The 24,264-nt window shown below is 42.8% G+C and overlaps 3 protein-coding genes across 6 annotated transcripts; 1 reads left to right on the forward strand and 2 right to left on the reverse strand.

Annotated features, from left to right (window-relative positions):
* Positions 1–4,757: 4,757 nt before the first annotated feature.
* Positions 4,758–12,575, reverse strand: LOC136440306 (cytosolic beta-glucosidase-like). 3 transcript variants are annotated; one of them, XM_066436264.1, is made up of 9 exons: positions 12,308–12,575; positions 11,915–11,981; positions 11,426–11,625; positions 10,879–11,091; positions 8,154–8,372; positions 7,347–7,586; positions 6,914–7,103; positions 6,365–6,547; positions 4,758–5,978 (listed from the first exon to the last, which is right to left on the reverse strand). In XM_066436264.1, the coding sequence occupies exons 1-9, from the start codon at positions 12,428–12,430 to the stop codon at positions 5,674–5,676; spliced, it is 1,740 nt and encodes a 579-aa protein (XP_066292361.1). In that variant the 5' UTR covers positions 12,431–12,575; the 3' UTR covers positions 4,758–5,673. The 3 variants fall into 3 exon arrangements, with proteins under 3 accessions (XP_066292361.1, XP_066292360.1, XP_066292362.1); XM_066436263.1 differs by having other exon boundaries at positions 6,365–6,568; positions 12,308–12,574; XM_066436265.1 differs by lacking the exon at positions 10,879–11,091 and having other exon boundaries at positions 6,365–6,568.
* Positions 12,576–14,054: 1,479 nt separating this feature from the next.
* LOC136439860 (probable endonuclease 4) lies at positions 14,055–20,756 on the forward strand. 2 transcript variants are annotated; one of them, XM_066435495.1, is made up of 10 exons: positions 14,055–14,265; positions 14,482–14,914; positions 15,253–15,388; positions 15,634–15,794; positions 16,225–16,360; positions 16,889–16,984; positions 17,532–17,663; positions 17,817–17,921; positions 19,477–19,606; positions 20,054–20,756. In XM_066435495.1, exons 2-10 carry the CDS (start codon positions 14,483–14,485, stop codon positions 20,106–20,108), a joined length of 1,383 nt encoding a protein of 460 aa, XP_066291592.1. In that variant the 5' UTR covers positions 14,055–14,265; position 14,482; the 3' UTR covers positions 20,109–20,756. The 2 variants fall into 2 exon arrangements, with proteins under 2 accessions (XP_066291592.1, XP_066291591.1); XM_066435494.1 differs by lacking the exon at positions 14,055–14,265 and having other exon boundaries at positions 14,446–14,914.
* LOC136439862 (coiled-coil domain-containing protein 166-like) lies at positions 20,681–24,179 on the reverse strand. The gene is made up of 5 exons (XM_066435498.1): positions 23,947–24,179; positions 22,893–23,082; positions 22,398–22,541; positions 21,689–21,865; positions 20,681–21,400 (listed from the first exon to the last, which is right to left on the reverse strand). Exons 1-5 carry the CDS (start codon positions 24,099–24,101, stop codon positions 21,140–21,142), a joined length of 927 nt encoding a protein of 308 aa, XP_066291595.1. The 5' UTR covers positions 24,102–24,179; the 3' UTR covers positions 20,681–21,139.
* Positions 24,180–24,264: the final 85 nt, after the last annotated feature.

A 24,264-nucleotide genomic window follows, 5' to 3' on the forward strand; every position in this document is an offset into this window, starting at 1 on the left:
ACATAAATTATCAACCTCCCTTACCGCCTAGTGTTTCAATGTCTCACACGTTGATTGAAAACGTCAACAGGCGAGCTGCGTGGAAGTGAGCTATGTGTACTTACCTGGAACTGTAACTTTATCACAAATCAGACCCATAAAAATGATATAGAGTCGACTTCGCAGACACTAACTACAAAGAGAGGATTACTATGTGTTTCCAGTGGATTTATACATAGACACTTTGATAACAGGCAGTTAATTCGCCTAAGGTGATCCTCACACTGGAACCCTCTAAATAACTTGCCGCATGAATCTAGAGTAAAGTACATGGGTGAATCCGAGGACATACACTGATTTAGACTACCAATTGTAGCTCTGCTTTCGGAACATTCCTGGCAATTTGCAAGACAGAACAATTTTTTTCTGTTCAAGACGCATAGAGAAGTCAGGAAGCTATCTCATCAAGATTTTTTTTCTTGCCAAGGTAGTTCACTTGCAGGTGTGAAGTTGTTGCTAGAGTTGTAGTGCAAACTGTTTAAACGAGCTCGAGTGGACTAAGTTACATTCCTCGATGAATCAGGCGGCTGTTCCTACATCAATCTTGTCTTGCCCTTGGCGATAACTATGGTCATTATCTCAACGTAACGGGCAAGTCGTATTGATGTGACCTTCAGGCTGTCCATTCACACCGCACTCGGACATGTAATAACATTTCTCGTCCCGACGGAGACGCCGTCTTGATCGATGACCTCTAACAGCTTGCCCGAGGTCACCTTCTAAATCACATTCGTGAAGGAAAGTTAGGCACCCAGGTAGCAAGATACGGAAAGTGCCCAAAATAGCCCTCGGACATGATAATAATATTTCTCGTCCCGACGAAGACGCCATCTTCATCGATGACCTCCAACAGCTTGCCCGAGGTCACCTTCTAAATCACATTTGTCGACGAAGGTTAGACACCCAAGTAGCAAGATACGGAAAGTGCTCAAAGTATCCTAGAGATAACCCTGTCAGCATTTACCAAAAGAAGCCTTTGACCGTATCGAGATTACATTAAGATATTAGCAGACTCATTGGCGCCCTAGCGATGGCAGATTTCCAGCGCAAGCAAATGTGATTTACGTGAAAAATAACAGTTATTCAAGCAACTGGATAGCTTTTTAGAAACGGTCAGGCACATGTTGGCATCCTACCTTTCGTTTATGACTGGACGAGATTTGTAGATTACTAGGTTGTAAATACACAAACGAAAGGTAGGATGCTACATGTGCCTGACCGTTTCCAAAAAGCTATCCACTTGAATTTTTATTACGTAAATCACATTTGCTTGCGCTGGATCCGAAATCACATCCGAAAGTATGCCTGTTATCAAAGTGTCAATCACATCCGAAAGGTAGTGGATGCTACCTGAAACGTCTGGCCGTTTCATAAAATCTATCCAGTTGTTTGAGCGACTTTTTTTTAACGTAAATCACGTTTGCTTGCGGTGGAAATCTGCCATCGCTGGGGTGCCAATGAGTCTGCTAATATCTTAATATAATCTCGATACGGTCAAAGGTTTCTTTTGGTAAATGCGGACGGGGTTATCGCTGGGATTTCTTGGGGGCTTTCCAGAATCCACTGTTGGCAGTGAAACAGGAGACAAGGCATCGTCAGGGTCAACACTGGTCGATAGGGTTCTCCATAATATCTCAATTCACAACTGGGGGCATCTGCTAACTTACTCCTTTGGGTCTTTTTTGCAGTGTTTATGCTGAGGCGGGCTCCAAGCAATAGGCCCACGTCCATATTTTCGCATACGTACTGCTGTTGGTTAACGGTACTGGTGTTGTGCACTAGCAGGTCTAAATTCTAGAAACACGACCTAAAACTTGAAAGGATGGCCAATATTGTAATGATATCCTGTTTACTGATGAAAAGAAAACTAGTTCCACATGCGCTTCAAGTCAAACCAGATAAGCTTAGAATGCATTCCGTAGCAGCTATATTAGCACAGTCCTTCGTTACACTTGTTAACATTGTTATCTTGCATAGTTCTGCTGAATAATTTTTCTAGATACTAGTTGCACCAAGGAAGCTTAAATCTTGGTTGCCTTTTGACATTATTCCTCGGGCAAGAACGTGCGAATGAACTAGTCTTATTAGGATGTCTTTGAAGGTGGGCCTAAAGAACATAAGAACATTTTCGAGAATGGCTGCCCTCTATAAACGTACTGCAATAGATGTGGCAACAGGTGTGCCAATGATGTCCCGTAGGGTACTGAACTCTCTATGAGTGATGAAGCTGTAGGGCTTTGCTGCAAACAGGCATTAAGCTCGTCCATGTTAATAGTATTTGATTATATCTGTCCCTGTTGACTGATTGTTGTGCGCACAGAACGTTTGAACTGCTCAGCTATAAACTGGACTATGGAGCTGTGGGGGCGATTTCCTATGACATAACGGCTAAATGGTCTCCACTATCAAAACTTCGAATAACGATGCGTCAGCTATTCCTCAATTCACTTTCTAAGTGTGGTTTCCTCTAATTGGAATGGTATACCAACTTGTGAAGAATATCTCACTTTAAGTCCAGACCAGAGGCAGAAACAACTCCGGGTATGTGAGTCGCTTCGTCCGTCTTAAACTGTGATTACCCCTACGATTGAACCATAGTGGCACAAGCCTCGGGGGTGGGATTTCTTGATTTATGAGGGAAGGGATATTGGAAACCGCCCAGCCGGGTCGATGGGACGATAGATGGTCGCCATAAAAACCAGGGTTCATAACGTGTACTGAATAACGCATAACCAGGTCGTGGTCTTTTCACAGATGAAGTGCTGTGTGATCATGATGAAACCTCCATCCCCATCTTTCCACCATCATATATTAGGCCAACGCACTGAAAACTAGTTTGTGGAACCGTGTTTGGCGCCATGATGTCTAGAAGAAGCCAAGTGGCGATAAAGGTGTTTGGTATCTGTATCTATATAGTCAGTATAACCGCCCTTCGGCATGACAGCAGCTGGTTTTATTACACCGAACGACCTGTCACATCTAACCTTTGCATATTTAGCTGTCTTGTTTAAAGTTATCTAATGAGGATGACTCTACAATACTTAACGGTAACGAGTTCCACTCTACGATAGTTCTAGGAGAATACGAAATACGAAATTTTTTGAACACATCAATCCTTGGTTGATAAGTCTAGTACTTGAAGGCATGACTATTTCTTGTCCTTTCCAGAGCTGGTGATCAAGTGTGATAATGCTATCTAATGGACGAAATCAGTGAAACGGAAATAACTGACGGTGATAGGGGATCCCCGTGGACAACACGGACGCATTATCAAACAATAAAGATGTCTCCACCTGAATGAAGATCCGTTCATATCTGTCATCCACAAACGTAACAAGCGGCTGGCAGGCATATCTTCAACTCAAATGTAAATGAAATCCACTTTGTCATAGATTGCTCTAGACACGATGCCTTACGCAATAAGATATATTCACATTCCTTTCTTTAAGTACGTCAGATTTCAAGGGACTAGATACCACAAACAGATTTGATTATATGTTTACATTTGACAGCGCTCACCAGGCAAAAATACTACTGATAAATACATAAAGGTTTGCTTGGTTATCAGACAAGATACTGACACTCACGTTTAGCCCCACCCGATGGTATTAAGATACTATAGATTTGCATATGTTAGCCTATATTGTTAAAGGTGCCCTAAGCGATTTCAGGGGGTAAAACTTGAAATATTCTGGGGAAAACAATTCTGTTTTGTGAGGTTGAAACTGACATTTGCTTCCCCGTTTTAGCACATCTGCATCATTATTTCAGACTTTGGGCGTTTAAAAATAGCACAGAAGCAAGCCACAAAAGGAGTATTTCATTTATTGGGTCCCCCAAAAAATCAGCCCAGAATCCAGCCGTAACGGTTTCCTGTCGACAATTTTCGGTAACTTCCGGCCGCGTGACGTCACAATGCCCAAGGACATTGAGCTATGACCACGTGATCATTTCTTCGGATGCGTTCGGGATTTCGGCCAGAATCGTGCATGTTCGGAAGATTTGAAATGATGGCTGGCCTCCAAGTGCTCAGATTTGCAATGAGTTACCAGCACACAGCGACATCACATTTTTGCTCCATGATGGTCGATATGTGATGGTATTGTGTTATCTAAACTTACTATGGACAGAAATCAGAAAAAAATTGATTTTGAACATATGACTTTCAGCGCCCTAATATTGCTTAGGTTGCCTAATGGTGTGGTCACATTTCCAAACCGCGGCCCGGCCGGGCTGTTTGCGGGAAGGAAAGATAAAAGTCTATGTCAAGAAATATACACAAATTATGCTCATGCTTAATATTTCCGACGTTTGTGTGCTTTGTTGTCTTTTACATCATACTTTTCGTTCCCGCAAACTGCCAGACCAGGCCTCGCTTTGGAAATGTGACAATAGCATAAGCAGAATCTAAGATTTGTTTCGTATTTCCATTATGTAGTTTTTAGTTTACCGCACGAAAGATACTGTACTTTAGTAAAGTTTCTATTCCATTCTCCTTTATTCTATGTAACAAGCGGTAAGCAGGCCTAGCTATCTTCCACACTTTGCCTGACCGATTGTTTGTTTACCCCTCTTGTGGGCTCACTGTCCCCATCAATTTGCCATCCAATCTATGATACAGTAACTGACATATCAATCACTGTCTTTGCTACACTGAAATTGGAAATGATAACATGATATATAGAGTGCCTTCACGCTTGAGAGTAAAGCCAATAATATCACAGTTTATCCCATTTAATGCCTCATAATCAAATTACTTTCTCACACAGTCATCAATCTGTGTCAAAACTTTCGGCCAAACTATCACCGTGGATTGATGATGATGTATCGAGTATAGAGCTTGAGTAACTATTATGCATCTTATTTTAGTAAGAGTCAAGTATGTAATTGTATTGTATTTTTGCGAATTAGTCCAGCAGCAAAGCTAAAAAATTATGCAAATTTGTCTAAAAGCGCGAAATTTGGCACACATGTAGTTGAATGTATTCTAAACAAATTAGATATGGAGGCCATTTGCAGACCAAAAATATACATTTTGGGCTTCTGTGCCCTGGTATTTAAACCAAATGACCTAAATTCGGTATGGAGATGATTTATATATGTAAAGGACTCCAGGAAGATCAGTATACATATGTTGTTTCACTGACATAAACATAAAGATAAACATAGATGTACTCAAAATGTCAAAGACCACCTTTGAATTAAGTAACGCCCGTCATAAGGCATTCTTCCCAGTAAGCTTACGTTAACTATAAAGTACATTATGCTGTGTGTAATCTGTGCTTCGTATGCGAGCTCCGTTGATCCAAGAACAACGGCGAATGTACCGTCTTACTGACGAATGATTGCGGTGCGAAATATGTCGGTTACCTGAGGACCAATCACTCCACTTCAGTATAAGCGGAAAATTTAAATGCAAAATAGCTTTTGCAGCAGCGCTAAATTTGCCCCCTCTCATATTTCCATCATTGCATGTGCCTACCATTAGCTGTAATTGCTTGACATTTAGAAGATTACTACGTATACGCCCTTTCTACCCCCCGCCCCTCATGCTCATGCTCCGGTAGTTGTTTTTCATTTAGAAGCTGCTGGTCTGAATCGAATGCGTCGCAAGACGTTTTCTACCGTGGACTGTTAATGCGGGCCTCGGTAGTGTCCGGCTCCTATTTCTGTGTCGTTGTTGTACGGTGCATTAGTGTGGCACCAGTCCCACCAGTCCTGGGTGTGTTTAGTGTGCGGCGCGCCTTCGGGAAAACCCCCGGACGTCGCAATGTCGCGGTACAGTTTTGCCGAAGCCTTCGGGGTTCGGGTGAGGTTCGGGTCAGAAAAGTTGGTGTAGTGCAGCCCTAGACGGACAGAGTGTCCGGAGCCCCACTCGATGTTGTCCATCAGTGTCCACGCGAAGAACCCGCGGACATCACGGCCGTCCAACTTAATGGCTGTAAAGACAAAAGAAACAGTTTTATGACACTTTCTATGGCATCTATGTGTGTGTGTGTGTGTGTGTGTGTGTGTGTGTGTGTGTGTGTGTGTACGTATGTGTGTTTGTGCGTGTACATATATATGTGTGTGAGCGTGTGCGTGTGTGTAAATTACACATCGACATTCGTGACACACCAACTAGTCAAAAAGTGGAAACAAGTTTTACATCACTGTAAAACCATTAGCAATTTAGAAATGTTACTCGGTGAAGACGGTAGAAAATGTGCACGGTGATTGAATATTTTTGTTATAAAGCTGTCTAAAAACTTATGTAAGTATATGTACTGTACAACACACACAGATGAGCTTTCATTCTAACAATCTAGAATGCGTGGCTGTTCACCTCGGATGGCTTCGTCCACATACAGCATGTAGAAGCACTGTCGCCAGGTGTCGTTCATGTTGGGAGGGAACTGTTCCTTCTCGGAGATGCCGGTCTCCGTGATGTAGAACGGGACTTTGTGCGAGTATTTCTCCGAGAAGTACCGAAGCTGCTCACGGATGTTCCACGGGACCACGTAGTGCGCTGAAAAGCCGGACGATGCTCCTGTTTGAATATCATTATTATCATTATTTCTTTATCTATATCAAACACATAGCAAATGACACTGGTATACACATATAGAGACAGAATAAAGCACATATGAATATCAAACATTTTTAATCTGACTTAAGAGTAGATTGAACAAGTTTGTGTGAAACAGTCTATTAGCAACAAAGGAGTAGCAAATAAAATATTCCTACATGGAATAACTGTAGACGGAAATACATTTCAAGATGCATGGTTTTAAATGTACTTCAGCCCCGCCCTGGACATATCAGTTTTAAGTGCATTGTTGAATTATAAAGTTTGAAAGAACTGGGCAACGATCGCTTGTTCATTGTTGCTTACCGTGCGGCCAGGTGGGATCCGAAGTGTCCTTGACTCCCTTCAGGTCCGGCATGACAAGAGAGATGAAGTCCAGCGGGAAGGTGTGGTCGGACGCGTAGATCAGGACGGCGGAGTACTGGTTCAGACCCACGAAGTCCGCCGAGCCTCGCACGTACGCCTTCTCCGCCTCCGTGAACACAGGGAGACGGGGCTACATTAAAAGAAGCGAAAGAAACGAGTAAAGAATGAGGGACATCTTTTCCTAATCTCCAAGCAGATGTAGCAGTCGTGTTTGGTTTCAATGTCCTGAGCATTTGCAGCCAGATGTGCAAAGTATTAGTATAGCTAACTGCTGTCGCGCCGCGTGCCTACTAAGCTAGGGTGGTTGTACCGGCTATATAGATACATAAACACTACACGCGGTAAAAAATACAAAGAGAAATTTAGTTATTACATCAGCGACACTGTCTCCATTGATCATCTGTTTCATGGCGTCGGGGTAGTCGCCGTTGCCGTAGATTGGGTTGGCAAACCAGCCCAGGAAGAACTGCTCAAAGTTGTCGGCGGCCTGGACGTCTCGCGGGTCGGACGTGTTCCGGGGCTGACCCCACAGAGCCCCGAGGACAATCCCGACCTCCCCGCCCTGCTGGGCCCGGAAGGAATCGTTGTAGGTGTGCCAGGCACGAGCATGGGCCTGTATGGGATAGATAGAAACAATACTGACACGATTCCAGGTTGCATACAACGAGCTCGACGCCATGAGGGTAACACCACTGTACAAAAGGCATTGACAAATGATTTACAGTCTTCATATATGTTGGCAAATTGTGTTCAAAACAAAACATTCTGAGAATAACGGAGGGCGCATCATCGGAAATTAGCGATAAAAAACAACTTTAGTCTTTCAGCACATTTTCATTTAGGGCTCTTTTAACTTCTAGTCCAAAGGCAGGGTCTCTAACCGAGCCGGTACATTGCAAAGCTTGGTTAGAGCTAGAAAGTACTTTGGGTGCGCACATACCTAATTTGGGTGCGCACACAACCCTATACGAGTCAACCAAAGCAGGGGTGTCGACGGCGACACGCACCCAAAGTAGGGTTGTGTGACGCACCCAAAGTAGAGGTGCGTGCGCACCCAAAGTAGGGGTGTAAACGCACTAAAGATATTAGGGTGTGCCCACCCAAAGTAGGTGTGTGCGCACCAAAAAAAAGGTGTGTGTCGCTCATTGTACCTGTGGGCCACGGTAAGAAAGTCACTCACCTTAATGACAACATGTGCTACTTCGTACTGGCGTCTTTTCATGCCGAAGAGCATCTGGGGAGGGGACACACCTAACCCATAGCCCGGCACGATGAAGGACCAGGGCTCGTTAAAGGTGGCCCATCTCTTGACTCTGTCGCCGAACTTCTGGAAGCACAGCGTGGCGTAGTCGTTGAAATAGTCCACCATGCTCGCATTAGTCCATCCACCGTACTTAGTCTGGAATAAATGTTTTATGAGAATAAATGACACAAAATATCAGTTTAACACAATAAAAGTGTGACAAGATCCCTCACGGAACCGTTTGTAATGGACCGCTGCCTACCACACGCGCAGCGAGAAGACCTGATTCCGCAGCTACCTCCACTGAAATGCGGTCTAGTCTTCTTAAGCCCCCGTCACAAATAAAGAATTCAGCTCAGCCGACATGTCGGCGAGCTCCAAATGGGTATTTTCGGCCGAAGTACGGCCGACGTCCTGTCGATTACGCGGGCTTCGGGCGATTTTTCGGAGCTCTGCCGACGTTCACGGGGCGGGCACTGGAAGCTGCGCTTAAATTCAGCGAGGCCTCGGCGGCGATTTTTGAGCTCGACAGCTCGTCAACAGGTTTACCGTAGTTTGCCCTAGAAACGGCCAACACCCGGCCAATAGTCGGGCGACAATCTGACAATTTCAGACCCGATTTTTGTCTGTCGGAGGTCGCCCGAACTCTTCGGCCTCGTGCGAGCCTCGCTCAGGCTTCGTACAATAATCGGACGACCGTGTTTCACCCGACTTATGAAAAGTAAGGCGCCCTTCGGGCGAGCGTTGTGCTGGTGTCGAAGGGAGCTTGGACGGGCTCCGGCCGAACTCCTTTTTTGGCGACGCCTAAGTGGCGAGCCAAATGGTATAGTATTGTGTGCAGATTGCAAATATTCTAGGAATTGCACAGGCATTTTTCCACAGGCATGTTAAAGGGGCATATTGTGACATGAACATAAAACAAAATTCTTTGGTTTTGATTATTTTTCTACATCATTAGTTGAATCTACCTTATTACACTGCACAGCAATATTCATCACGTAAGGATGCGACTTTGTAATGTCGTGCGAACGTCTTGAAAAAAATTATATACGCCATCCCCGCCACCGCTTGAATTGGCCGCCATCTTGTCCAACATTCCGACGAACCACCGAACAAGCGATCGAACGCCCGACGTTCTGAAGTTTGTTTGCTTGTGGTGATTTTCCTGTGACGCTCGAACTCCGACCATAACGGTCGATTCGGATTTTTCGTAGCGTTCTACGCTGGCTTATTTGCATATTAACTTGCGTCCCGCAAGTTAATATGTAAATGCCCCAGATTCTACACGTTTGGCGTTTTTCGTCGTTTATTAATGCTGGAAATGTGACAAAATGACGGGAATATGTTGGAAATAAGTAACAAATAAGTTAAAAATGTGAATCTTAGTGTAGATCTTTCAAATTCTTACTATTTGTAGTTTTTGCCCACCAGATTCTACAATATGCCCCTTTAAGCCAATAGAATGTTTGGAATGTTAGTCAGCAGTGTAAAGGATAGAAAACCATGCAGCCCCCCTGGGGACAGAAAACCTAGACAGGCAACCACATCTGTGGACCAGATGTGTCAGGCTTATGTATACATGACCACTCAGATCCATTTATCTATTTCTGTATTCTTTTACTAGGGTAGCTCCCTCAGTGGCTTGTCACTGATTTTCAGGGAGGCCCTAGGTCTGTGAGTGTGTTTGTATTTGTGGCAGAACAGGTAATCATCAGCCCTTTTCGTTGGAAATCCTGTATGAACAGCACCACCTATCAGTGCCCTGAGCAGGGTACAGTAAAAATTAAAACAACAACAATAACTACCGTCGCCATGGCAATGTATTTTTTTCATTGCCAATCGTGTTATACATAAAACGTAACGACGTCTTGGTTTATAACATAAAACGATAATGGATACTGTATTAACTTGTCAAATAATGCTGATAAACTTTTCTAATGAAAGACAATTGCAAAGTTAAATCTTCATTGAAAAAAAAAAAATGATCATAAATAAAATGTGGACACCGAGAACAATACTTCCTGTTTCTTTTGGCTTTTTACCAGGTTAGTCGATTCTGACTTCGTCGGTGTCCAAGAGATGGTACCGTGACTCATGGGAGATTTAAAATCATTAGTGTTCGACGGACGTCGCCCGAGCCCCGTTCAATTTGTGACGGGGCCGATTTTCAGCGAAAAATAAGGTCGACGCTCGGGCGATTTTGAAATTCGGCGATCTTCAGGCGATCTGCAAATTCGGCCGACGCTCGCATGAATTGTGACGCCGGCTTTAGCGAGGTGTGCTTTTAGGCTTATAATGTGCTTTTTTAATGGCATATCAGTTCTATTGTACTCGGTTTCTTGTAGCCGGCGAGCATAATAGAACTGATATGCCATCAGAAAAAAGGCACATATAAGCCTCCAAAAGTCCATCTCGTAGAGCCTGGTAACTTAATGTGGTCACTCAGAGTTACAACACGATGCAAATTTGCAAAGGAGAACGAATGAGCATCAAAATCAATAAAGCACAACATCGATATCTGATAATGTGATGGTTTGTGTAGATGAAAGCACGGTAGCATGGTTACCTGAATTCTCCTTATAGCAGAGCTGAATCCGCGTCGTAGAAACTCCATACATGTTTCGCGGATTCAGCTCTGCTTTAAGGAGAATGCATGGGTCACCTGAAGAGCCTGCGGTAGGTCCCAATGGTACATCGTGACAAAAGGCACCATCTTGTGAGCTATCAGTTCATCGATGAGCTTGTTGTAGTAGTCCACGCCTGCCTGGTTGACGCCCCCTGCCAAGGTGCCGTCAGGGAGAAGGCGGGGCCAGGATATGGAGAACCGGTAGGCCGTCATGGCCAGGTTGGCTCCAAGTTGGACATCGGTTGCATACTGGAGGGTACATAAAGTAGAGAGGACTCATTCCTCAGCTAACCGACATTTATCGCACTGCAGTCATCTCGTGCTTGCGAAGCTGGTGCGTTATGCCAAAGGGCGGTTATACCGACTATACGGATACATTTACAGAGCTAGAGGGTTGTTTGGCTCGTTTGATACTTCCGTTAAACGTTTACGTTTGGAGAAAAGTAAAATATAGCGTTAGTAATGGCATATAATGGCAGTGTGCAACGTATCCTTAGGTTAGGCCACTAGTTAACGTTACTGGTTCTGACAACTTAAGGAATAGGAGTCGAACCGTCATTTGACAAACTACTTGCTATGCTACCTTGTGGTAGCTGTCGCACGCGGTGTCTCCCAGCGGAGTTCTGCCGGGCTGGTGCGCCCAGTGGTCCCAGATGGACTCGCCCTTCCCGCCCGTGTTCCACCCGCCCTCCACCTGGTAGGCCGCCGTGGACGTGCCCCACAGGAAGCCGGACGGGACGGTCCCGGATATGAACGGTTCTTTGGGGTAGGATGAGTTCTGACCTAGGGTCACAAGGCAAAGCGATGAATGGATAATATACAAAAACGAACAAGCAAACAAACAGAAATAAATTGACAACCCACCTCCCTTGATACAAAATATGGGGAAAGACCAGAAATGTAGACGTCGTTGCGACAACACACAACTTTAATAACATGTAGGAAAAACAGCTTATTCTATCGTAAGTGATTGTATACAACATTACAGTTATGGCATTTCTTAATACAGTTGTTGGCTGCAAGATGAAGAAAAGAGGGAGACAGTGAAAATTGTAAGTGTTCAGTAACTCACGGACTGGTTTGGGGCTGCCTTGAATATGCTGGGAGTACTCTCTGGCATTAATGGAGATATCTTCAGGCTTTGGACAGAAATATAAAGTACATTCATCTTTAAAGACTTTCATCTTGAACCCTTTTACCTAGCGCATGCACCACTTGTAAACACGCCAATGATGCTAATTTTCGGCTTCTCCACCATTGCGCACTGCGTGTTTATGTGAAATAAAATATGTTCAAGTACTGCGAGCGATCACCTCAGATACTGGCATGGCAACAATATCAAAACTCACAAATCTACAGCTAGACATAGATATTCTAGAAATAGAAATAGAGACGGTTCGTCAGAGTGTAGTTAAGTACACCTTACTGGAATCCTTACTCATCTGTAACGGCTGTCGACTCTTACCAAGGCTGTGTGACCAAGGACACCACCTATCCTGGAGTGAGTCTTCGCAGCCATAAGAAGTTGAAGAACAGCAGCTGTGATCAGCAAGGGCCCCACGAACACCAAAACTCTGGACTCAGGCATGTCGAGCTGCAGTCGGGCCGAAGCACCTCAGGCACCTCGGAGCTCCTGTCGGACAGGGGCTATGACCCCAAGTTACTGTGCACTGCCCGTCTATTCCATAAGCTGTAACAGTTTACATGGAATTTGTTGCGCCATTCACAAGCTTCAGGTACATGCCAACACAATGGAGGGCGGTGTGCAGCACGCAGGTGAGAACAGGTGAACTTTGGACCATGACCGGTACGCCGTGACCCGGCCAGGTCAGGTAAGGACAATGCACCATTTATATTCCTACAGTTGCACCTAACGTACATGTAACATGACCAGTTATCGTGCATGACCAGTTATCGTCCAGTTTGGGTCATGTTCACATGTCGAGGTGTATTTTGTCAAAGCTAGTTCTCATGAGCAATAAAGAACGTCATAAGTATGATCCTAAGTCATTACTCCTCTTTATACAAAACAAAGAAATAGGTTTACGTCCAGCGACATAACAGGATAAACGCCTGAACCACTAACAGCAAGCATGGAAGCGTCATGCATGACGTATTTCATATGCAATTCGACACCGCGTACTTCACCATGTTTTTCAAACTTACCCGATGGCTATTATCTGTTAAAAGTAGCCGACGTCAAGCCTTTCTTTGATATTCAAACTATCCATGGTGATTCGAGGCTTAAAAGTTTTAGGAAGGTTTGATACCACCTAGCGTGTCAACATTATTTTCTTCCATCCCGCGTCAAGCAAGCGGCGGATCAAACATAGTGACTTTACTATCATTTGTCTGTAGACTACTTTGGACAGTTAATGTGCAATTTTTTTCTGGTCTATGTTCTTCAAGTATAGCGCTAGAAGGAGGAAGACTGACGTGGACGACATGAGTTATCTTTCATGCCGCGGGCACTGAAGTTGCTGTCTAAGAAGAATCCCTAGATGTTGTAAGCTTCTATTCTATTATGTATAGATTTTACATTGATTGCTGTTTTTAACTCTAATGTTTACTGTTCCTAGTAAGAGCGTTTTAACTGTAGTTTCAACATATTTCATGTGACTTGTACATTTGTTACATGCAAGTTGTTACCAATTAAACTGAAACTGAAACTGACGATAATAGGTAACCCTAGCACAATTCTTCATCATAGACCTCAGTATAGATACATGCTCGCACGGCGTTAAACAGGCGAAGAAAAACTTACAGACTATGCAGCTCATAGAAGAGCTGATACAACAGTTGCATTTCTTCCCATGGGTTAAACATTTGGCTCTGTCCACGCGGTTTGTGGAAGGAGAGGGATGGGCTCCGCCTTCCAATACCGTGCCCTAGGCACAGTGGGTAACAACCCACTGCTCTAACAGCCCCAAAAGGCTATGGTACCTTTACTTTACGCGGTTTGAAGATAGATACGTTCTTTATAAATTGGACGATACATGTAATTGGTAACATTATATTACTTTATGTGTGTGTGTGCGCGCGTGTGACTGTGTATACGTGTGTGTCCTATATAGGCCATGATTTACGTTAGTTTTCTTAAGTATGAGTCACGTTTTAAAACTCAGAGACAGAGAGTGTAGATGGCGCCATTGAAATACCCTACATGTATGGGCATAGTGTGCTCATTTCGATAATCAGGACAAACTTTAGGTCAAAGGTCAAAGCTAAAAAATATGGCGGCAACTTCGATGAATTTTTGGGCGAGAGGAGAAGAGTAGCTGTATTTTTAACCTCCTTGTAGTAATAGACAAGAGACAGTCGATTTCAAGAGTGTGTTGGCTGCATCTGAGGTGGAGAGACAGCGTGAGGTACCGCAGGATTTGATAATTTCATCTCAGGGACAAAACGTCATGAAGACAGTTTGTATATAAACTTGAAAATATAACGTTACAGCAAGGTTTTCATCCATAAAGTAACAGCAGCATGCAGCTCAGGCGTATCATAAGCATGATGTCTAGGTTGAAAAAAAGGGTTTTGCTTCTATAAGTTACTGTTTGTAGTACAAATGTCACATAATGTTCACCTTTTCCTGATGTCTTTCAAATTTAATTTTCCAGTGTCTTTCCCTGCTATTAAAAGGATGCCTCGGAAGAAGGCAGTACCTGAAGACAATAACAGCCGTTTGGAGACACCTGACAATGAAAATCCACCTACAAGCCGAAAGACCAGGGGAAAGTCTCCTCGGCCTCCCATGGCTCCTCAAGCTCCTGACATAAAAGAACCTTCTAAGTCATCCAAGAGATCAACAGAAAAGGGGAAGGAGGAAGAGAAAGATGGTGGAACTTCAAAAGGAAAGAGACAAGCTGGAGTCACTGCTGCTAGTGCTGGGGACGCCTCTCCATCCAAGAAATCAAAAAGCACAACCATAAAGAAAGAGGCTGAGGGCGAAACACAGGCTAATGAAAAGAAGAGGGGAAAAAAGACAAAGGTAAAGGTGGAAGATGAGGATGAGAAGGCTGAGACTGAGAAAGTAAAATTGAAAGGAAGGAAAAATGCAAGCAAGACCAAACAGGTGAGCATACAAATTCAAACTGACTTTTAGTTCTGTGGTAAAATATAGCTGATAATATCAGTGATATGAAGTCTTGTTACTTAAACTTTAATTAATGTCTTCAAGCCTTAAGTTAAAGTTTGAAAACATTACTAGTAGAAGGTTGTGATGTGTAAAAATAAATTGATATTATCTATGACATTACATTGCACCACAGTACTGAAATAGGTGGGAGTACAATTTGACTCGCTAGCTATATAAGCAGCAATGTATTGACTATCAAGCACATTTAAATTTCAAGGTACTGTTTTGTAAACATGTTTACTGTCTGATCCCTTACCATCCCTGTCTGTTCCTAGGAAGTGAAAGAAGAACCCACAGCCAGCACCAAAGCAGAGACCAAACCCAAGAGGAAGGCAGCTAACAAGGCCAGTGTGTTATTGGGAGGCCCAGGCCAGTTTAACAAGTTTGTGGGAGCTCATGTTTCTATCACAGGTATGACTGCTGATCCTAGACTAATTATGATTAATACCTTTTGTAAGATACCATGCATTTTTTCACTGTGAGGAAGACATGGAAATTTGGCAAACATTTCAAGATATTCTGTGCAAGGAAAGCAAGATTTTAAGTATTTGTTATGTGGCCCCTAAGTATCAATAAAGGTTTAATACTCGTGCTTTGAGCAAGGCAAGCTATCCTGTGGTGTTTTTTTTTTTCAACTTCTGTGAATCATATTTCAGGTGGAATAGAAAATGCTGTTGAGAATGCAGTAGCCATCAATGCCAGGGCCTTCGCTCTGTTCCTGCGGTCTCAGAGACAGTGGGCGTGTAAGCCCATGGAGGAGTCTGCAGCCAGGCTATTTAGGGAGGCCTGTGAGAAGCATGGCTTTTCACCCAGTCAGGTGAGAAACAGTTCCCGAGTGTCCCAAAAATTCAGCAGTAGAAGAATGTTAATGTAACAAAAATCAGATATTTAGCTGGATTTACTTGCAAATTGTGTTTTTAAAAGCCTTATCAGTTGTATTGTATCGTAAGTCTTGAAGTATGTGGGGTGGTTTTATTTTGATTAACAGCTTCCATGGTGACCTCTCCAACATAAAATCATTAATTACTACTGAACTACACAATTGTTTCAACCTCAAACTTTAAAAAAAACATTGCAAAAAAAACTTGTTCCCCTCCACCACAATTAAGTCCTGCTAGACAAAATGAATTGAAATGAAACTAAATAAATGAATGAAAGATCTAGAGTTTATGCTTTCGTAAGTCAGTGTGTGTCTGAAATGTAGCGCTACTCTAGTACAATACAACACTGTACTGCTGTTGCCCTAGATCCTCCCCCATGGCAGCTACCTGCTGAACTGTGGTGCGCCCAACCCTGAGACCCTGAGGAAGAGTCGGGAGGCCCTGGTGGATGAGCTGAAGAGATGTGAACAGCTGGGACTGACTATGTACAACTTCCATCCTGGTAAAAATGTCATTCACAATAAAACATTCTAAAGTCTTTCAGTCGCAGTTGCTGTGAAGTGAAAGGAGTCCATCATGTTAAGTGACAATAGTATAGCAACCACTTTTAGGCAAATAATCATAGTCAAACACTTAAGTCAAGATGTTTTTGGAATACCAGCTTTATAGAAGTGAATTGCATTTCATACTTACTTCCTTACACGTAACAAAGTGTCCCCAACTCTTCCGTTTTGATCTGGGCATGTCACATAAGGCATTGTCAACGTATGAACAGCAACAACGAAGGCTGATCTGACATGGGCCTCGAAACATGATGCAGTAGCCATCTTGATGATTATGATGACTTATGCCTATTGCCTAGGTTTGGTCATAGAAAGCAAACTCATAAACCAGCAAACAGTGCATCAAACACCATGTTAGATAAAAGTGTTTGTGTAATACTATACATATATAAGGTAGACTTATTATTATATTTAGACAGTCAAGTGATGTCACTAATTATAGTTGTAATCTCCATGGTGCCTCTCAGGTTCTTCCTGTGGTGAGATCACAGTAGAGGAGTGTCTGACCAGGATAGCAGACAGCATCAACCTGGCTCACCAGCAGACCAGCGGTGTCACCACAGGTGGGACACTGTTAGTGTTAACCACTCACAGCACTGGCACATACATGTACATATAATGGCCAACAGAATGGCCATTGGCTGTGAAGGTGTAACATTTGGCAATTGGCAGTACATGTATAATGTAACGTTACATGTGCAGAGTGATATTTGTTGTATTACAAAATTATAAGATCTTCATTTACTTACTCCATGTACAATGTATGTGACAGACACTCTGTGGGATTGTACAACATATCTCTGTTGCAATGGATGTACCTACCAGAGCCTTACCCTCATATTGTACTGTACTGTACCTGTCCTTAGACTTATGCTCAACTGCAACATCATTCAAATGTTATCTTGCCCATCTGCTTCTAACTCAGAGCTGTTTGTGCTGCAAGAGTTTTTTTAGATAGATTAAAATCAAGAAACCATTCCCCCCCTCTCTCTCACCTGCTTCAGAACTTTGTGCACTGTTCACAGCTCACTTGTTGATGTAACCATATTCTTTTGTATTACCTGTATGTATTACCTATGTAGAACCTTCTCTTTGATATTACCCTTACAGTGATAGAGAACATGAGTTGTCAGGGCAACACAGTAGGAGGGAAGTTTGCAGAGCTGCGTGGGATCATCGACAGAGTGGAGGACAAATCCAGGGTGGGAGTGTGCCTGGATACCTGCCATGCCTTTGCTGCAGGTAAGGAAGTTTCTAGCACTGTTTTCATTCTGATGATGGCTGCTGCTCAGATAGTAAAGGAACTAGCTTTCTTCATGTACCATGGTATCAGCCTAGAGATTTATTTATATGTATTTAGTTAAACATAAGCATGATGTCCTCTCTATCCCAAAGGGTACAACCTTTCTACCCAGGATGGATTTGATCAGATGATGCAGGAGTTTGAGGAAACTGTAGGATTTTCCTATCTCAGGGCCATGCACATCAATGACTCTAAAGGTAGGGACTCAATTATTATGTACATACTTTTTGGCGACGCCTCAGGGGCGAGCCAAATGATATAGTATTGTGTGCAGATTGCAACTATTCTAGGAATTGTACAGGCATGTGTCCATAGGCATATTAAGACAATAAGAATGTTAGGAATGTTAGTCAGACAGAAAGCCTCCCTCGGGACATTCCTCCTAGATAACCTAGACAGGAAGCTACATCTGTCTACCAGATGTGCCAGGCTTATGTATACATGACCCATTTAAGACCTCAGCTCCACAGTGATATTGCTCTTTTCTAAAACAATGTGTGTCTGTTACAATGCTTTTAGACGCCCTAATGCTGGTCCTTACAACTGTAAGACTTAATGTCTTTCTTCGGGGATCAGGTCATAGCTGCATCAACTCCGTACTGATAACGATTGTGCACACGCTGCTTCAGTTACCTATACAAGCAGATTAATTAATAAAGGGCATTAACCTCATTCATGACATTGGGAACATGTCCAAGCCAGATCGATCAATGAAAAATTTCACTGTCGCAAGGAAATTTAGCAAGCCAGTAGTACTAGTACTAGATGATTATCCTGCTGATAAGATGCCACTTTCTTGCTGATATAATCCTGTACACTTCCAAGAACACATGGGACACATTTTTACATAACAACATTTCTGGATTAAGATTCCCAGGCTGGCATTTCATTAGGGCTCCAGGAATTACTGGCAAATTCCTTTATGACTGGTGTTCCTGGTATTCCAGTGGGACTCGAATTCCATCCTGGCATTCCATCCTGGGATTCCATCCTGGCATTCCATCCTGGGATTCCATCCTGGCATTCCATCCTGGGATTCCATCCTGGCATTCCATCCTGGGATTCCATCCTGGCATTCCATCCTGGCATTCCATCCTGGCATTCCATCCTTAGCTAACATCCCTGGCCATTCACGCTCTAGAGGACTTAGTTCTATAGTTCAGGGAACATAAGTGTACAAGCTGTTGCATGGTGTACATGTATGCTGTGTCTGTTGGTAAGTGGACTATGATGTTAAAATTTGTGTAGATTTGGCTTAACATGTTGTTCATGTAAACAGCAGTCCTATCAGAGTAGAATAGTCATTTTGTACGGTGGGAACCCGGTCCATGGGCTGTTTTCAGTTGTCATGATCAGGCTGTGATGAAATAGATGTTCCTTCTGGCAATGGGGTGTGTCTGGTAGAATCTAGTGGAACTGTCGCTGTCTGTGTGTGTGCGTGTCTGTGTGTGTGTGCGTGTCTATGTGTGTGTGTATTTGTCCAGTAGAACAGGTACCCGTCAGCCCTTTACGTAAGAAATCCTGTATGAACAGCACCACCTATCACTGTGCCCTAAGCAGGGTACAGTAAAAATTAAAACAACAACCACCGTCGCCATGGCAATGTCTTTTTATCATTGCCAGTCTTGTTGTTGTTGTTAACAAAAGACTGCAAAGTCTGCATGTTCTCCTGTTTTTCTCTTCATCTTGGAATCTGTGTTATCCTAGAATTTTCAAAACTGACTGACTGATTACTTCATTTTGTCTGCCAAGGTGAGGTTGGGTGCCACCTTGATCGCCATGAGAACATTGGGAGAGGGAAGATCGGTATTGAAGGTTTCAGACGAGTCATGAACGATCCACGGCTTAACAACATTCCAATGATCCTGGAGACACCTGCGAGGTAAGGACTAGTTTTACAGCGACCAATTTATCAGCACCACAAAGCATTGCATGTTGGACTGAAATGTGTGTGTAAATCTTTCATCTCCCACCTTTGTGAGACATTTGCCAATGTGAGTGTAAATTGGTAGTCTATTTTGCTGAGGATATGTTTTGCTAGCCTTTTCTCGCTGAGGCCACACAGTTTTATATTCTTCAAAGTTATCAGATATCTTAAAGTAAATGTTTAGCAAAGGAGATGGATGGGAGGAAAATTTGCATCTGACTTTATTCACTATCTAAAACTTTGTCTACCAAGGTACAGACTTTTGCCACAGACTCTGTTTTCATTTTTCTTAAAAATCCAAGAACCAACAAATACCTGACATCTTTTCTTATTTCTCACTAAGCTGATGTCAGTCTCAGGTACTAAGATGGTTTCTGACTAGCTTCTGTATCATTTCCCCAGTTTGGATGATGAAGATGAGATCAGGATACTGTACTCCTTATGTGAGGACCTGTAGTCTGGACCAGGAGACCTCATCAAACACACAGAAGGGACAACATCCTGCCCCCAGAGGAAATATAACCTACAAACATTCAAGTTCAGCTGCATTCTTTGTGCCTTTTGGCCACTTGCTTTGTTTCTGATGAACATTCCAAGTTATAGAAGTTTCTTCTTTTCTGGATCTTTGTTAGTCTTTTGCTTTATAATCGCTTATCATGTTAAGAAGTACATTACATATAAGAAAGTATTTGAATGAAAGTTCATTTGTTATGGTAATTGTCATTATAGATGTTTTGATGTGCTATTTCCGTACATAAAGTATAGCTCTTACCAATGAGCTTTCTCAAGTTGAAATGACCCAAAGCCTATGTCATGATTATCGAAAGTATCAGCATCGGGCCATTTCAACTTGAGAAGGATCAGAGAACTGATTGTATGTTTGTTAGTAAGAACTTTACTTTGTGTAAAAAAAGTATAGAAGTCTTTATGATAAGAAAAGTATGTGTAGGAAGATAGTATTTTCTAATAGTACTCCCTAATGACATAATACTAATATCACTCTCTCGTTCATAAAACACAATGATAACATCAAGTGAATAGCTTTTATTTACTATGGGTTGTTAACTTGTTCAGTATGAACTAATAAAACAATATGTACACATCGTATTGTTTCTGGGCCTTTTTTCACTGTCTAACCAATAAATTATGCTTATGTAACATTTACTATGTAAAGATGTTGATAAAACCATAGGGTTAGATTGGAGATTTCTTTGCAAAAAGAAGGCTCTATGGGAATAATTTACATAACCTGATGCCAACATGATACATAAAGATGCATACTGTTGATATCATTAGTTATGTAATACAGGCCTTTTCTATACGTAAACACAGGTTCATCTTAAGATTTCCAGAAATACTATTCCTGGTACTCAGAAACAACACTTTCATATCAACTTCACTGACTATGGTTCACAGCCATGGACAGTGAAAAACATGGTTCACTGTTAAGTAAAACCATCTAACAGTAGCTTGATGAGAAGTGTTCATTTACTCTGGTTCATCCTCCCCAAGCTGGTCCTCTAGGAGCCCAAAGGACTTGAGCACCTTGTGTTGTCTGGAGCTCCTAAGGACAGCCAGGTCCTTGGCATACTGCTGTTCCCTCAGCAACTCTTTCCTCTGTTCCTCCAGGCGCAGCTTGTGCTCGTGCAGCGCTCGCGTCTCCTTGATCAAGTTCAGGAGTTCGTGTCTCAGCTGACGGTTCTCAAGCTTGATCATCTGTGTGTGTTCATCCAGACATCTAGTTGCCTCCTGCAAGAAAGGAACATTTTAAGACACAACAGACATTAGTACTGACACAGTATCCATCCTTTTGTCTGCATAGTGTATATACATGATGTAGATATTATAGACATTAGCTTTTTGCAGTGCAAGACAAGGTTACTACCAGTATTTTACCTTCTAAGGTATGGCACAAAGTTTTTTTTTTTTTTCATATTCACCACAAAACAAGGCTCGTTGAGAGCCACTCAGATGTTTTGGGTTACACTGACTTTTGTTCCAGATGTTAAACCGCAGCTATAACATCCTGATATTGACCTTGTTAGCCAGTTTGCCCATGGAGGTGATGCGCTGGTCAGACTCGTGTTGGTAGTCACTCTTCTCCTTCAGGAACTGTGCCTTGAGCTGCTGCAGGGTGTCGGAGTGTACGCCGCGCATCTTCAGCACTTCTCGCTCCAGCTCCTTGATTCGTGATATCTGGTCTGCCTGCAGTCTCTGTAAGCCAAGGAGAAGGAACAGGAGACATAGCTTTAATATATACTGTACATACTGTTTCATGCTGCACAGATAGTAAAAAATAGCAAAACAGTTAACATTATTAGTCCAAATGAATTGATATCTGCAAATAGACAAAATATAGCTCATGTAAATACAGCCTGAAATTCAGGTGTGTTAGCTTTACCCACTCCCCAACTTTGCTCTCTTGCCGACACATATTGGTGGCCAGTGAACAGTTGGGGAGCAACCAAAGCTAATACAGCTAAGCTATATTACAGCAAGTCAACTGCCAATGCACACCTTTTGCTGTTTCTATTTGTCACTAGAGAAAGGTGATACAACTTATGAAAGATATTTCAATATACAATACGAGAGGAACCCTGATTTGGCTTCAAGTAGATAGCTAAGGAGAGAAGATCTTTGATTTGGCCTTGTATACCTCCATGATTCCACTTAGAGAATGTTACAATGTTTTTGAAAATCAGCACTGATCAGCATGGTAGCATGTACTACTGTACAGTGGTCTTACTTTAAACTCGTCCAACTCCTGTAACTCCTTCTTTGTTTTGGCCAGCTCATTCTCCCTCTCCAACAGGAGCTGCCTCAGTCCTGCCTTCTTCTGCTCATACTCAGCCAACACTTCTGACTTCTCTTGCTGCAGCTTTTCAATTTCCTGTGGAACAACAACAATTATCAGCATTACAAGTTTTTTGATAATATGACACATTTGGACACTCCGATAACTTCCTCTTATGTGTTGTCCATTCATTAAGACTAGCAAAATATTTTTTTGTCTTGGGAAGCAGATTTCACCATTTAAAACTACAGTCAAAACTACCCAAGAAGACCACTTGGGATTGATAAAATTTGGTCTATGTTGACAGGTGGGCACTATAGACAGGATTCTTAATGCTTGTGTCAATTGGGAAAAAGCCTGCAATAACAAAGTATGGACAGACATGTGGTATACAAGTGAGGGGCATCAATGAATGATTCTAAGATAAGAATTGAATGTAAGACCAACCTTTTGGTTCTGGTCGCTGAGAGAGACAATGGTGGACTGTCTCTTGTGTGTTTTCTTGGCCATGTAAGACATGTACTCGTGACTCTCCACCCGAGTCTGGTGAGCCTCCTGCTGCAGCCACTCGTTCTCCTTACGCAGCTCCTCAACACGCTTCTTCTTCTCCGCTAAATCCTCATTCACACGCTCAAGCCTGAGGCAAGAACAAGCACAGGATATATCCTTCTTCCTTTTTGAAGCTAGCAACTTCCACTTATTGAAGATTTTCTATTCTATATACCGTATGCTGTAAACTCACACCGTGAAGCACCACAACTCTTTTGGATATAAAGTGTGGTGGGTTCTTTAACAAGGGGTGGCTCTCCTCAAACACTCTATTTAACGTCCTATCCGAGGGATAGGTAGTCATTTCCACCTGAGTGAAGTGAGGAAAGTCGTGTTAAGTGCCTTTCCCAAGGGCACAAGATCGATGACATGACAGGATTTGAACCCAGGACCTCTGGGTTCTGATCCAAACACCCTGCCATTATGCCACATATAGACACGTTATCCTGTAAAATTATAACCTATAAGTACATGTAATATCATACCAACATGTGTGAATGACAGAAAACAGATTCAGACAAAGGCTGTTGACAGGAACTATCAATAGTGCGACCTGTCAATACGTGTAACCTCGCCCGTTTCATCTTATTCATTAATTTTACCTGGAGTATAAATCTCCTAAAAACTCCTAAAGTTGTTTCAACATCATGTGACAACATCAAAAGGAACCTTGTTACATGTTAAGTTACAAGCAACATATGTGGCAAAGCATCGTAACGTTAGTCATCAAACTATTTTGGACACTTAATAGGTATTTTGGACTGTTAACAGGTGGTTGCATGGCCGAAGCCGTCAGCCTTTTTCCAGGCAAGAGACTCCTGGTTAACCTTCCACGTGTGTACTTTTATATACTGAGGACTGTGAGCCAAAAAACAAGGAGCACCCGTTTCTAGATGAGATACATACTGATGCAGGTCATGATCGTTTTCGAAGAATCACGCAAACAACTCACTGTTTTGCCAACAGCTCCTCTCTGTCCTCGCCTTCTGGTGGCTCGGCGGAAGGCGCGGCGGTCCCTGCTGCCTCGTCGCCATCTCCCTTGTCTCCTTTCCCTTTCTTTCCCTTCTTGCCTTTCTTACCACCCTTACCTTTCTTCTTTGGAGGCATTTTTGCGAATGATCACCGGCGATGTTCCCAACGCCCGGTTGGTTGCCTAGTTAGTCTAAACAATCATTCTCACTGAGTGAGTAATTCGTTGACAGCAGATTCAATTTAAGGTCATTGCTATTTTCCCGTAAAATGTCCATAATATACTTTAAGAATGTCACTT

The sequence above is a fragment of the Branchiostoma lanceolatum genome, chromosome 8 (assembly GCF_035083965.1).
Source record: "Branchiostoma lanceolatum isolate klBraLanc5 chromosome 8, klBraLanc5.hap2, whole genome shotgun sequence".
Classification (NCBI taxonomy): Eukaryota; Metazoa; Chordata; class Leptocardii; order Amphioxiformes; family Branchiostomatidae; genus Branchiostoma; species Branchiostoma lanceolatum.